This window comes from Barbus barbus (genome assembly GCF_936440315.1).
Source record: "Barbus barbus genome assembly, chromosome: 3".
Lineage (NCBI taxonomy): Eukaryota > Metazoa > Chordata > Actinopteri > Cypriniformes > Cyprinidae > Barbus > Barbus barbus.
Genome location: NC_136731.1, coordinates 34184062 through 34200429, shown reverse-complemented (window position 1 = coordinate 34200429; position 16368 = coordinate 34184062). Strand labels below are relative to the sequence as shown.

General features: G+C 39.4%; 1 protein-coding gene across 1 annotated transcript; it reads right to left on the bottom strand.

Annotated features, from left to right (window-relative positions):
- Positions 1 to 3743: 3743 nt before the first annotated feature.
- Positions 3744 to 7511, bottom strand: LOC306859947 (leucine-rich repeat-containing protein 4B-like; the record flags this gene model as incomplete). Its single annotated transcript, XM_079401371.1, has 2 exons — positions 7254 to 7511; positions 3744 to 5696 (listed from the first exon to the last, which is right to left on the bottom strand). The coding sequence occupies exons 1-2, from the start codon at positions 7497 to 7499 to the stop codon at positions 3744 to 3746; spliced, it is 2199 nt and encodes a 732-aa protein (XP_079257497.1). The 5' UTR covers positions 7500 to 7511.
- Between the last annotated feature and the right edge of the window lie 8857 nt (positions 7512 to 16368).

Sequence of the window (16368 nt, the reverse complement as noted above, 5' to 3'; positions counted from 1 at the left end):
GACCAATCATTACGCCAAATCCACCATTTTGTCCAACAAACAAACAAGACAGGAGAGTAGATTAACTTCCGTGGACTTAAATTTGAAAAATGCTGTTCATTGACATTTTTCCGTGGTTTAAATCAAATACCTTCTGATGTTCGTTCATGTTTATTTCATGCTATAACTAGTGAAGAGAAAGTGATGATGGGTTTGCATGCTGCTTGAACTGAGGTGCTACAGCGATCTGCCACGACAAATTAAAGAGCCACAAATCAGAGAATTCCGTGTGAATTCCATTTAAAAAAATGACAAAATTTGAAAGCTGAGACATTCATGCCTAAAGTAGCCTGCTCTTTCTTGTCTGTCGGCATGTTGTCAGTTTCCTCTTTGCTCTGCGATGTATTTTTCACTGCGTGAGAACATGATGTGTGGCGTGAGAGGGCTATGGCTTGTCAACCATAGCAACAGTAACTAAGGAGGGTGGGTTTTTGCGAAGGGTCCGATTTAAGAACACGGATGAAAACGGTTACATCTTTGTAAATGGCGTCCTATACTGGCTCCGTCCTCACATTTGCATCTGAGACCTGAATGCTGTGATGGGGACTGTCGCAGCAGCAACAGTTGCCAGGGAAACCTCACCATAAGAACCTGTTGGGACTCTGTGCCAGAGTATGGGTGCGGATGACAATTGACACGGCGGTGCGCTCGCGTGTGGATATTTGTGCGTGTTGTAGGCTAACAAGGTTTGACAAACACAGGCATGGGGACCCACAAAGATGGCACCCTGGCTCTGACAGTGTTTGGCACATTAGTGCGAAGTCATGTTGCCGTGGCAACATGGTGTTGACACGGCACAGTCGCACTTCTCGGCACTGATAATGGGTGACATTCTGAGAACGAGCATGTATCAGAAACCCGGTCTCTCTCTTTCCTCTCTGTCTCTCTCTCTCTCATATCTCTTCCTCTGCAGAGAAGAACGCTACCACCAGCCAAATCACATTCTGTCTGCATCTCAGGAGAACTGTCTCCAAGCCTTAAGCTCTAAGGGTTACATACAGTGATACCTCAAATACATGAGAAAAAGATAAGACAAAAACATAGAACAAATCAATGTCACCAAGTTTCACAATTTCAGTTGCCAGTTTGTGTGCCATTTTATTTATATATATATATATATATATATATATATATATATATATATATATATATATATATATATATATATATATATATATATATATATGTATATATATATATGTATATATACATATATGTATATATACATATATGTATATATATATATGTATGTATGTATATATATATATACGTATATATACATATACATATATATACATATACATATATATATATATACATATACATATATATATATATACATACATATATACATATATATACATATATATATATATATATATATATATAATGTATGTATATATATATATATATATATATATATATATATATATATATATATATATATTCTATTTTTTTAATTTCGAAGTGACCTGCTAACGGAACATTTTTCATAATTATAACGAGTGTAATATTAGCTAATTATAATAACAATAACAATATTACAATTAAGATAACACTTGATTTTGAAAAAAACTAAAACAAAAATAAACTAGATAAAAACAAATAATGAAAGACACTTATTATCATAATAGTTTTGTTTTAAAAGAGCTCTATAAGTTTCTATAGTTGTCATTTATTTGTCCATTTTCATAAAAAAAAAAAGCTTTCCAAACTCCAATCTCGCTCACTGGGTGGGTTTTCTCTTACCTTTCAAAAGCTGTCCTCTGTTCGCTTTCTGCTCAAACAGTAGTTCCGTCCACATGTCTGGACACAGTGTTCGCAATAATCCATTTTACCCCTGCAGTAATCACCAGAGTTTGTGTTTTGTCCTGAATCTTGTTGATTCACGTTGGCAAAAAAGCAGGGTCCTGGTAAAGTTTTTGTCTTGTACAAAACAGAGGGGGACAGGCCAATCAGGGAGCCATTATAAGGCCCATCCATTTCCTTGTTTGGAGGAGTTGTTGTTGTGGCTTTGTAATGCTTCAAGCAAATCGTTGTCATTGTCAGTACGTCCACTGCTATTCCAGCTTTACTGAGGGGATTATCAGCTGTAGCGATGATCACTTTTTACACAATGAAAAACAAACATCACCTCTAGGTAAAAACAAAGAGACTGACTAAATCCGCTATGCTTTTGAAACTTGATGTTTTCCAATAATGATGATAGTAGTAATAATGTAATGCCAATTGGAGCCTCTTTTTACTCAGCTTTCAAATTGGATTTTCCTAAAACATCTCACTAAAAATATAATTTCTCAGTATAGCAGCATGTAGATCAACGTTTACAGTGTTTTTCTTTCTTTCCATTGCATTGCATACTATCATCATTATTGTATTTTGTAATTCTGTTGGTAATGTTGATAACTGATATCGACCCAGTTTGGATCTCAAATGCCTGCAGAATCAAACAGTAGTGTGTTTATAATGTTAATTAAAATTACTTCTCCTCAATGACCCTGTTAGTTATAGAACAGGAAAGGGAAACCTTTTGAGACTTAAAAAACAAAGCCAAAGTATCTGAAATCAAACACAATTTCCAGAATATCCATCCATGTCCCTCCATCTCCTCAGGATATCCTTAAGTCCTGTGAGGGTGCACCAGTTTCAGACACATTTTTGTTTTTATGCAGAGAAAGGAATTATCAGTGACAAAGCGCTACACCAGCAGCTGCTAATTCTTCAAAAGATGTGGCTTTCAGTCAGAAAAATGCAAAGATTCTTCATAATTTATTTCTCTGAATGAAAATATATTTATATATCATGTATACTTTCATAGTTTATATATTCTCTTAATTTTTTTATATCTTTAATTGTCTTTTTGCGCTTTAAGTCCTTGTTCGTTTTCCTCTCTTCCCCTCAACTGTGAGAGCCTTTGAGAAAGGGGAGAATCTGAGTCCATCATCATCATGAAACATAAGCCCTCTGCACAGTGCTGGTCTACTAATCCATCTTTCCTTCGTAGTACTGCGAACTTCTACAAAATTTTAATGATCCATTTTGTTATCTGAGATTTACGGTTCTCTAAACCATTTTCACATGTGATTTTTCGTTCTCAGCCACTGTCCATAAATACTTAAGGTTGTTCATGTATTTCTATATACACTTCCTACCTAATAGTGTGTATGGTTTTGATTTTTGTAGCATCTCTGCTTTACTGATGGAGTTCTGTATCTGATGGTGTACAGTATACGCACAGATCTTTTCGTCTTCTGAAATGTGTCTGTACACATGCGTAGTGTGCAAAGAATTTGCTTTGGCACAGATTGGTGCAAGTTTGGCACATAATTATCAATCTTGCATTTACACAAAAATGTATCAATTTATAAGGTATTTGCAAGTGTGGTTTTGTTTGCTGATGTCTATTGATTCCTTTCATACATGATTTTAAACTGCAGTGTGGTTACCTGTCTTCCTTCTAGAAATTCCTCCACTCTTTGCCAGCATATTTACTTGGTAGCGATTTCACAGCTGTATCTTGTATTCTTGTGTAGGTAATATTTCATACAATGCTGGGTCTGCCTTTCTCATTACTCCTGAGAACATACCCATAGGGGTTGAACAGCCAATACCCTTCATCTGTTTCTGTCTCCCTGATACTCTTTCTCCATCTTTTATCTGTACATTTACCTTTCTCCCTCTCTCCCTTCCTCTCTTTCTCAACTTCAGATCTGCGTTTCTTGGACATTCTCCTTGGAGCCGCTCTTGAAAAGCAACGGCTCAATCTGTGGGTTATGCCCTTTACCCATCAGGCCTTTCAGTGACCCATGGATGCCAAGGGTCGGCAGAGGCATTGGAGAAGGCATGGAGCATGATGTACTACCTGCAGAGACTGGCACCTGCGTGCAAGAGATGGGGGTAGTCTGGACCTGGGAGCAGGGCGAAGGGTTGTTGTTATTGTTTAGGCCTCCGCCCGAGCCTCCGCCAAGGGCCAGACCCATCATGTTATTGTTGAAGTGATGGGTCTTGTAGTAATGGTTGAGATGCTCTGCTCGTGCAAGGTTTGGGAGGTTGACGATTTCGGGGTGGTGCAGACGCAAGCTCTGTCCGCTGGAGCCTCCTTGCGGTACCGTGGATCCTCCTGAGATGCCGCTGCCACGGATGCCCGTTCCCGCTCCAATCTCATCTTCAACATTAATGATCTCGATGGCTCGTGCCGGCCCGTGGTGCTTGTGCAACTGATGCTGCTTCCTCAGCTTGTAAAACACCACCAGCATGACGGCAGCCATGAAGGTTATGGCCACGAAGCAACCAATGATGATCTTGGTGGTCTTCATCACATCATCTAGTCCAGAGGGATAGTTGGGCTCAGAAATGGGGACAGTGAAAGTGGGTTTGGTTGCTCGGGGAGAAGACGATGAGCCAAGGATTGAGAGAGAAGAGGCAGTAGTGGGGACAACTTCATGCCAGAGGTGCCCAGAAGGTGTAGGCCCGGTAATATGGATGAAGGTCTCGTTGAAGGCACGCAATGCAGATTCTTCATCTCCTGTAGACTCCACAGTTTCTACAGTGACAGTGGTGAAGTAGGTGTAGTTGACACTGACGTCTGCTGCGGTCACATTCAGGACAGCAGTTGCCGTTGTGTTCCCAGCTGAGTTGGTCACCATGCAGGTGTACTGGCCGGTGTCACGCAGAGTTACGTTGGTGAAATTCAGTGTGCCATCATGCAGAACGGAAATCCTGACCCTGTAGGAGCCATGGGTCATTAGGGTGCCATTCGGAGTGATCCAGTTTACGGAGGTCATGGAGGTACCAGTGCGACACTTGAGCTCAGCAGCCATGCCCTCGGTCACATTGAGGTCAGTGGGCGGCTCCACAATGACGGGGGCATAGCAGGTGAAATGGCTCTGGTCTAGCTCTCCTATGTACTTTCCTTTGATGTAGGGTGGTGCGTGGCACCGCGCACAGCAAGTGGTGTTGCTCGGCACCGTTTCTTTCAGCCACCAGCTTAGCCAGAGCACATCACAGTTGCACACCCATGGGTTGTGATTGAGGTGCACTCGCTCCAGCTTCTGCAGAGGTGTGAAAAGGTCATGGGGCAAAGAGTGCAGGGAATTGTGGGATAGGTTAAGCTCCTCTAGGTTCTTGAGATCATCGAAAGCATTGCGCTCGATGACCGACATCTGAGAGTGCATGAGCCATAGTTTGCGCAACGATTCCAGGCCTTGGAAGGATCCGGGTCTGATGATTTCCAGACGGTTCCCAGACAACTCTAGCTCCTCCAGTCGCACCAGGGGTGTCAAGTTAGGGATGTCCTTCAGGCCACACATACCCAAGTTCAGGTAGCGCAGGTTAATGAGTCCAACAAAGGCTGCATCAGATATATAATCCAGCTTCTTGAGTTCGCCTAGGTCAAGACGCCGCAGCGAGGGGACGCGGTGAAAGGCGTAGCCTGGTAAAGTCTCAATGGGGTTATTTCGTAACCACAGTTCACGCAGCTTGCTGAGGTACTCAAAAGCTTGCGATGGCACCAGCGTGAGGCGGTTGTCGAACAGTTCCAGAGTGTTGAGGTTTGGGAGGCCATTGAAAGCGCCCACCTCTATCTGACGAATCTGGTTCTTGGAGAGCTGGAGGATCTCCAGGTGCCGCAAATGTTTGAATGTGTCTGATTTTATCACCTAAGTGAGAAAATTACAGGTACAAGTTTAGGATTAAAGTTGTGTGTGATCTGTTTGTTCCTGTGAAGGATGAACATTTTAGAAAATATAAAGTCATAGACAAAGAAAGTACATTCATTTTCTGTTGTGCTTTACAGAAAAGTTGTTCTGCAAATTGTTATCAGTCACTCTTAATGTTTGAAGAAAAACACATTAAAGGAATAGTTCACCCAAAAATAAAACTGTGTCATTGTTTACTCAACCTCATGTTGTTCCAAAACCGTATGCTGTTATTTTTAATCAGTGAAACACAAAAGGGGAATTTTTGAAGAATTGTCAAGCAGGGTTTTTTTTTCAGGTCATAGTGACCATTTTTTTCCATCTCCAAAAAGGACAAAAAACAACAGAAAATCACTGTAAATTTAATCCATATGACAGCTCTGTGCAAGGAAAAGAATAAAGGTTGCTGTTGACAGCAAATCTTACCCTCCGCTGTAGCACTCAAATGTAATTCGACACATTTTAACTGGCATTTGAACCATGTTCAGTTCTGACACACAAACGAATGCTGTTTAGTGTCTATGTTAAACCTGGTACAGAGCAATGGACCATTTTAGAGAGGAAAATATAAGTGAATAATGAATTAAATCATTACGTCTGTTCTCTCACACCATTATCATACGGCTTCAAAACAACAGATGGAATACTTTTATTGTGTTTCTATTTCTTTGTTTGTTTACTTTTGTATCTTAACAGAAATTGTTATTATGAACTGAATGCAAAAGCACTGCATAAGGATTCCTCAAAACGCTCTCATTTTCCATAGAACAGCATGCAGGTTTTAAGCGACATGAAGGTGAGCAAATAATGACAGAATGTTCATGTTTGGGTGAACTGTCCCTTCAAAATGCTATGGGTTCTAAAACAATTTGTCTCTGTGCATCGGATGTAGCCAGAACTGCTTTTCTTGGGCAGCGAGAAGCTTCCTCCTGGCCTACTGCCACAATCCCCTCTGTATATAGAGCAGGGGAGGGGAGGAGGGTGTTAAACACACTGGGTTGGGGGTGTTGAAGAGGAGGGTGGAATCTGTCAGAGCTGCACTCTGGTGGTAAAATGCTATGGGAGAGAAAGAAGCCAAAGAATCTAGGATGCCTTCAGGTATTAAAACATTTTTAGATTTTTAATCATTTCAAGTGGGGCTCGAGGACACAACAAACCAAATCTGAATTTTTATGCTTAAATGGAGGCTTGATAAAAAGCATTATTATTATTATTCATTTTTAATAGGCTTGTTTTTGGTTAACACTTTCACTGTCGGGGTAAACAGTATATTTACTATTATCTGTTTCATCTCGAGAATAAATCTAAACCTTCACCCTCAAAGTAGGTCATATTAACACCTCACTTCACACTAAAAAAAAACTAAATATTTGAGCAAGGCTGAGCCATTTGTGCTAAAGCAACTCAGTGTTCAAGCAACATTAGTGAAACTGACACTCAATAAATCTAAGAAACAAACAAATATAAACATCCTCTCCCAAAGCCATATGGGAAAAGAACATTGTAGTCAGAATTTACCTGTATTGAGTTCTCTTGTAAGTTGAGGTATCGTGTGTTGTTTGATATACTGTCAGGCACCTCTTCTAAGTTTCGTTTTGTACAGATCACTCGACTAGCTTGATTAGAACAACTGCACAGCGCGGGACAGGTGGAGGCAGCTCCAACTGCCTCTTGGCCTGGGAGGATGAGCCACAACAGCAGCTGAACCAATAAGAGGAGGAGGGGGGAGGGACTAGAAAGGCTGGTCACCGTGGTGATGCGCATGGCAACTGGGTCATGACCCTTCCTGTGTTCCAAAGAGGATGGTAGGCTGATTCCAATGTCTCCAGTACTGTCTCTTAAACTGTTGTAGATTCCTCCCGCAATGGATGTCACTTCTGCATTTTTCAGTGAAAATATTCAGTCTCCTTGGTTGGTGGCGTGTTTTGTCTTTGTTTACTTTTTCATACAGATACAATTACATAAGTTGTGTCGTCTTTGCCTTAACAGGTCCTCTTATTTGACTGGCCTCTTTGTGATTAATGCATGTTTTACTGCAAAAGAGAAGCAAAGAAGAAAGCCATGTTTTGTAACTCTCATAAAGTCAAATATTTTAGGTTCACATAATAGCTCAAATGTCACACAACAAGAACTTGCAATCAAATGAATGTTGAAGAAAATTAATGCATCAAGTTGAAAGGGACATTTTTTTTTCGCGATGCAAAGACTAATTATGTTACATATGCAGTTTCCCGTCTGAAAAACTCAACTACTGTACACTGGTAATGCACTCAGATTCTTGTCTCTTTGTGCATGTTAACGATCCCCTTGATAGGTATTCATGTAGAGCATATGAACAGCAGACACTTAAAACAACATCCTAGACTTCAAACGAACTGCTGTATGCAAGGTCCAAAATCACCTTACTGCCACACACTGGCCAGTGGCAGGTGAAAAATTACAAGCTAAATATTTCATACCAGCCATGAAAGTGTATTTTTCTACATTTTTAATAAAAATGTTTTTGTTTTTGTTGACAATAAGACAGTTTTTTTATGGGTATCACTTGCAGCATCATATGGAAAGTGAGCAGTGTTGGGGAAAGTTTATTTTAAAAGAAATACATTACAATATTGCTTTACTCCCTAAAATCTAATTACATTAGTTACTTTTTATAGAAAGTAATGTTACATTACATTTGTGTTATGTTTGGATTACTTTTTAAATCTGGGCTGGGCTTGCTTGTTTGATTTTAATATAATGTTTTTGGCAAATGTAAAAAAAAAAGCCCTTTCATATCAAAAGTGAAAAGAATACGCCACAGGCTGAAGTAAATGTAAATTCACGTTTGTACAGTATCAAGCATTACAATGTTACAAACACAAACGTTATGTTTATGTTATATCGCCAATAGCCTCGTGGGCAAAACATATAGTGCCAATGTGCTTTGTGCGTCCCGAGTTGTGCTTTCCCAATCCCATCCCGTCTCTTCACGTCCTGTGTACAATACTGTCCTATCCTAATAAAAGGCAAAAATGCCAAAAATAAATCTTTTAAAAAAAGGATATTATTGGATAATATAACTCATGTTACTTTTTGCATTACCCCCAACACTGGACATGAGACCGTCTTCTCCCATTAAAACAGCATCTGTCATAAAAACAGTGACACATTGTAATTTTGTTGCTCATTTACATTTGGGAAGCATAATGTAAAGAAGATTTTACTCCCTTTACATTATGGGAGTAAAATTAAAATTAGCTCCCTTGTGCATTTCTACAATAATACTGCACGTGTGAACTATGGTACTAATCTTTATGTCCATATTCGCCCATAGACTTGAGGCTCATGGGGTCTTAGAGCAGCATTAACTGGTGCAATGTGCTTCGGCTGATGGATGGCTAATTCAACCCGAACCCCATGCAAGGGGGTTTAGCTCTCTCAGGTTATTTAGACTCCAGTAACCTTATATAAGAGTATCCAATGAGACACAGGCCATTACTAATGATGATGGCCCTAATTATCGTACTCTGACATGCTTGTTCATTTAACACAGGATTTTACACTCGGCGCAGTGAAAAATAAGAGCGGAAGAGAGACAGGAGATGGAGAGAGAGCAGGGCAGAAGACAGAAGGATGGAGAGATTATTAAACTGATAGATGACTGTACAGCTGTAGGGATAGAAGAGAATCATCAACACTAATAGATGAATACTGAGACAGAGAGAGAGAGAGAGACATCCAAGTGAAATGTAAACGAGAGACAGACAGTAAGGAACAGATATAGAGAGAGGGAAATGTTAAGAGGATGAGATAGAGGGTGAGGAAAGAGAGGAGAGGGAGAAACATTAATATTAATAATTTCTCCCAGAGAGAGATGCATGAGGAAGGCTTAATAGAAAGGGATGAATATGAAACAGACAGAGATAGAAGGAGAACGACAACATAGGTGCATCAAAAACAACAAGTGCACAAGAAAGATGAGGGAGATGCAGGTAAGACAACACAAGGGAATGAATATAAAACAGGTAGTCATAGAGAGAAAAGAGATAACTGAACTGATGTGTGTGTTTGCCGATAAAATTAGTCTGAACAGTCAATGACGATACAAAAACACACATACAAGCAGGTCTGTAAACACACTGGGTCTCGTTTACTAATAATCATGTACAAGTGTATTTATTTATGTGCACTGGAAAGGTTATTTGACAATTTCTGCCAGACAATGTGTGTGTGCACATAAATTTGTGTTATTACATGTTATTTTTTGTTCATTTTAAAGGTCACATTAAACTTTAAAAATTAGAGATTACTCCAGACTCAATATATACAAATATCTGCCACAGATTACATCACTCTATGGCTTTTCTTTTAAATAATAAAAGTAGAATAATTCAAATTGTTGAAATCTAGGCCTATCATCTACTCCATATTGTATTGCTGAGTCAAGCAGTCTGTTAGTCAAATGTCTTTCACCATATGATTAAGCATTTTAGTCAAGAGTTCACCAAACTTAAAAGACAAAACTTCTTTCCATCTTCTAACATTTGCACGCATATGGATGGAAGTGAAAGGAACATTAAGTCTGCACCTGTCTTCACCTGTTAAGCCATTTTTCACTCTTTGCAAATGCATTCTTAAGATGCAAGATCTTTTGCCCTGAGGGGGTTTTCAAGAAATGCCAAGTTTGTCATTCTTAATGACATAAAAACAATAAAAACCTTTTGTAGAGGCTTAGACTACACATGACCACTGCACTTTTAAAACCAAATCCAGAATGAGCTATAATGCACATTGTATTGTTTCATGAAGTAGGGTAACTTGGTTATACTTTCTATAAAAACATTTTGCCTTCACACATTTCCCGTTTCTATGGCCACCCGGATTCTGTGGAATGTACAGGTACATCTCAAAAAATTTAATATCATGAAAAAGGCCAATATTTTTTGTCACTCATTTCAGAAAGTGAAACCCATATATTATATAGATTCATTACACATAGAGTGAAATATTTCAAGCCTTTATTTCTTGAAATTTTTATGATGGCTTACAGATAATGAAAACCCCAAATTCAGTGTCTCAGAAACTTTGAATATTACATAAGATCAATAAAAAAAGGAAATTTTAAACAGAAATGTCAGGCTTCTGAAAAGTATGTTCATTTCTATGCACTCAATACTTGGTTGGGCCTCCTTTTGCATGAATTACTGCATCAATGTGGCGTGGCATGGAGGCAATCAGTCTGTGGCGCCGCTCAGGTGTAATGGAAGCCCAGGTTGCTTTGATAGCGGCCTTCAGGTCATCTGCATTGTTGGGTCTGGTGTCTCTCATCTTCCTCTTGACAATACCTCATAGATTCTCTATGGAGTTCAGGTCAGACGAGTTTGCTGGCCAATCAAGCACAGTAACACCATGGTCATTGAACCAGCTTTTGGTACCTTTGGCAGAGTGGACAAGTGCCAAGTCCTGCTGGAAAATGAAATCAGCATCTCCATAAAGCTTGTCAGCAGGAGGAAGCTCACTGACTGTGGAAACTTCACACTGGACTTCAAGCAACATGGAGTCTGTGCCTCTCCACTCATCCTCCAGACTCTGGGACCTTGATTTCCAAATCAAATGCAAAATTTACTTTCATCTGAAAAGAGGACTTTGGACCACTGAGCAACAGTCCAGTTATTTTTCTCTTTAGCCCAGGTAAGACGCTTCTGACATTGTTTCTGGTTCAGAAGTGGCTTGGTAGCCCTTTTCCTGAAGACGTCTGAGCGTGGTGACTCTTGATGCACTGACTCCAGCTTTAGTCCACTCCTTGTGAAGCTCTCACAAGTGTTTGAATCAGCTTTTCTTGACAGTATTCTCAAGCTTGTGGTCATCCCTGTTGCTTGTACACCTTTTCCCATTCCTTCCAGTCAACTTTGCATTTAATATGCTTTGATACAGCACTCTGTGAAGAGCCACACCTTTCAGTAATGACCTTCTGTGACTTACCCTCTTTGTGGAGGGTGTCAGTGATTGTCTTCTGGATCATTGCCAAGTCAGCAGTCTTCCCCATTATTGTGGTTTCAAAGAACAAAAGATACCCGGAATTATATGAATCTAAAATATATGAAAGTTTCACTTTTTGAAATGTTACAAAAGAAAATTACTTTTTCACGATATTCAAATTTGTTTAGATGTACCTGTATGTATGTGTGGTTTTAATATTTATCCTACATTTAGACAAAATATAAGTGCAAACTGAATTAATGAATCAAGAGTTCTGCCTGAAATTGTTCGCCCACTCTCTTTAATAAGCACAAATACAAGGTGATGAACCCCCGGCTCAAAAACACACACACTCTAGTCAGGGGAACAAATGTGATGTCCCCTGCTGCTGCTTGACTGTGACCATAACCAGTGTTTTACTGTAAGCATTAGCATGCTGTTATGGGCAAAAGCCATTTGTAGAGCTGTCATGTAACAGGAAGCCATGCCCCAGGCCTTCTTCTATAAACACTGCAACTCAAGCATCACTAATACAGTCACAGCTACCTGCAGCAATACCTGCCTCTCTTCTTCCCTACTGCATCTGCTGGTAACCAGGTGGGTAACCACAGTCCCGACTATTAGGCTATTATAGCCCCAAATGTATTTTCAACATCCCAGACCTTATGTGCTGTCTTTTCAGCACATAAGGTAAATAGACACAGTAAAAAAAAGGGCCTGCAGTCTACCACTGCAGCTTATGGCAGTAGTTCTTAACCAGGCAGCCTGGGCCCACTACAGGGGCCACAGAATTACTTAGAAGAATTTAAATGAATAGACTTAAATTTGTTTAATATAATAATAATAATAATAATAAATCACATGGAAAAAAAAAAAACAAGATGAATATTTCTTTATTTCCCTCAGTAACTATTGATGAACATACAGTTTCAGAATACAGACCGTGGTTAATTAAATATTACATTAATCATGCTAATTTTATAAAAAAGTTTGACAACAAACAGTGTTATCATAATTATGTCACGGTGCACACACAAGGAGTTTGATTCCTCAGTGTTTGCTAAACATTCTGTAATTCAGGCTATTAGTCGGTAAATAATACAGCATGTGATGTGTCCTATGCCTCTTATTCCTTTTGGTTAATAAATGTTATGCAAGCTAGTTTGTCATTGTAACCTACTGTTTTATTGTTGTTGTGCTTTTTAATTAAGAATAACAATGAATCCATATTTGTTTTAGTCTTAAAAAATGAAAGGTGTGTAGATACAAGCAAAACAGACAACTATCTTTTCTTGTAAAAGGTGACACCAAGATCGCAAATTGGAAAGTGAAAGCGCACGAAAAAAGGAATTCCTGATCATAAAATTTAAATCACAAATATAGGCTACTGATGAAAAAGAACGGGTTGAATGTTGAACACTTTCGTTACCATATAACTATAATATAAATTATGATAAAATTTCATCAGCATGCATTCATTAATCAAATGTCGTAGCAAAAAAAACAAAAACAATTGCGACCAAATTATGTTCTTGTGCGACAAACTGAGAAAGTTAGTCGCAAAAGTGCGACCAGTGGGAAGAATGAGTCTAGAGCCCTGTATGGGTAAATAAATCTGAGGTCTGACTCTCCCGGCGCAGTGTCGCCTCTCTGCGTCTGTTCTGAGCAGCGAGCGGCAGAGAAGCAGCGCTTTCAGTTTGCCTTAAAGCAGCAGACTCATCAATAAAGCATTTCCAAGCACTTGTCGCTTACTGAGTGTTTGGACTTTTAAATATGAACACAATTTGTCTGTTAATATGCGCAGTTTATTACTCAGACGCAAAACAGTAATATAGCCAAAACCACTGCATATAGTCGCTTTTTAGTGTAAGTTAGATGTATATTGATTTTATCAGATGATGTTGCGATTATAAATCAGGATTTAAGGTGTATAGTGAGAGTGATTCAGGGTTAATGTATTATTAATGGGTCGTGTTTACTATTTATACTTGTTTTATGTATGACAACAGAAAATATGTAAATGTGAACAGCTTTATTGGGCGTTCAGCTGTATTACAGTATGTGACAGTTCATAGAGTAGAACAGATCTGAAGTGCCAAAAAACAATGCTTCGCTCGTTTGCAAGCCATGATGTCTCTCGAGGAAAAAAAAAATGATTGCGCTCGCCTCGCACAGTCGTAGCTCATTTTCTCATGGGCGGGCAAAGCAGAGAAAGGGGAGGTAACCTTTCCCCGTATGACGACATAAAGGGAAGATTCCAGATTGGGCCATCTGAGCTTTCATTTTATCAAAGGTGAAGCAGGATACCCAGGGCTCGGTTTACACCTATCGCCATTTCTAGCCACTAGGGGACCATAGGCAGGCTAGGGGAACTCATATTAATGTTAAAAAACCTCATGAAGTGACATTTTCATGCCATGGGACCTTTAAGTAAATGTGAACAGCTGAGAAAGAAAACGCATGTGTATAGGCTATGGATCCGTGCATTATATCTTGTGAGAGCAGTTCACGTCGCGTCTTTTGCATGCTCAGGTTCTTTATTTCAAATGTAGATGTGCCGCAAGCGCAGTCATTATAGAGGATTTTTCATATTATGCACATTATAGGTCAGCACAAACTTCTTTCATTGGCGCATAAGGAGGGGGATCCGACAAAATGAGGTTCCGGATCTGGCTGGAACTAGGGAACTGGAGTCAGTGGCGGGCCGGCGGGCTTGGGAGAGCCACAGACAGCGGCATTGATCTCCCGCGAACGGTGGGCTTAGGGGAACGGCAACTCGTGAACTTCACAGACGAACATCAGATGAACAAACAGGAACAAAACAAAAGAACTTTCAAAAACGGAAAACAAAACGGTGAAAAGGGGCGCAGCTTACTGTTGTGGTCTGGTCTTCTGTCAAGGTGCACACACGAGGAGGATACAGGAACACGCAAACGAGGAGGTAAACTCAAGATAACAGTCTTTAATAAATCCAAACAAGGCAGGGCAAGATGAGGCAAGGTAGACACAGACAGGAACACCGGGGAGTAACGAGTAGACCAGACGACACTAAACTGAACAGGCAGGAACTTAAATACACAAGCTAATTACACAAACACAGCTGGAACAGAATAAACTAATAATCACACTAAACAAGGACAGGAAACAAACCAAATATGGACACAAGAGGCGGGAACACGACAGAGGACTGACAAATTACAGCAGAAATACTGGAAATAATATAAAACAGGGGGCCTTCAATTCAGAAAGGTTGCACTGCCTTATAGACTGGTGGTGTAAACTAATAAATTAGTTTTTGATTAACAACTTACAAAAGTGTCATAAAAGTGGTCCATTTAACTTGCACACTTCAGAAATTTAAGAACAGATCTTTATTCTGAATCTGTTTCACAAAACCGGTCTAATTGATTCATTCACATTCCAGACTCATCTGGTTCTTGACTCCAGTCACTGTGGTTCTCAGTTTAACAGGTCACTGGAGGAGAAGATTCAGTAAATAGTGTTTTCAATTTCAATAATCTGATTCATTAATGAAACCCACTTTCTAAATGTGTGTAGCAGGAATCCTGCTGTAAATACCCAAAAATATACTAAAATGTATTTGAAATGCTTTTATTTGATGCATTTACATATTTATGTACTTAATAAAAATACCCTGCAGTTGTACTTTCGGTAAACTAAACTGGTATAATTAAAAGTCTGCTAAATTGGGACAACTCATTTTGTGCTGAAGTCCAACTAAAGATTTACTGAAATATATTTGATTGTGCTAAAGTGGAACTATTGCAAGAATACTTCAGCTACACTTTAAATAGCTTGCATTTAAACACCGATATTATTCAAAGATCACTGTACACTGGGACACTGTACAAATTGTGAATAAAAACAGAATGCAATGATGTGGAAGTTTCAAATTTCAATATTTTATTCAGAATACAACATAGATGATATATCAAATGTTTAAACTGAGAAAATGTATCATTTTAAGGGAAAAATAAGTTTATTTAAAATTTCATGACATCAACACATCTCAAAAAAGTTGGGACAAGGCCATGTTTACCACTGTGTGGCATCCCCTCTTCTTTTTATAACAGTCTGCAAATGTCTGGGGACTGAGGAGACAAGTTGCTCAAGTTTAGGAATAGGAATGTTGTCCCATTCTTGTCTAATACAGGCTTCTAGTTGCTCAACTGTCTTAGGTCTTCTTTGTCGCATCTTCCTCTTTATGATGTGCCAAATGTTTTCTATGGGTGAAAGATCTGGACTGCAGGCTGGCCATTTCAGTACCCGGATCCTCCTTCTACGCAGCCATGATGTTGTAATTGATGCAGTATGTGGTCTGGCATTGACATGTTGGAAAATGCAAGGTCTTCCCTGAAAGAGACAACGTCTGGATGGGAGCATATGTTGTTCTAGAACTTGGATATACCTTTCAGCATTGATGGTGCCTTTCCAGATGTGTAAGCTGCCCATGCCACACGCACTCATGCAACCCCATACCATCAGAGATGCAGGCTTCTGAACTGAGCGCTGATAACAACTTGGGTTGTCCTTGTCCTCTTTAGTCCGGATGACATGGCGTCCCAGTTTTCCAAAAAGAACTTCAAATTTTGATTCGTCTGACCACAGAACAGTTTTCCACTTTGCCACAGTCCATTTTAAATAAGCCTTG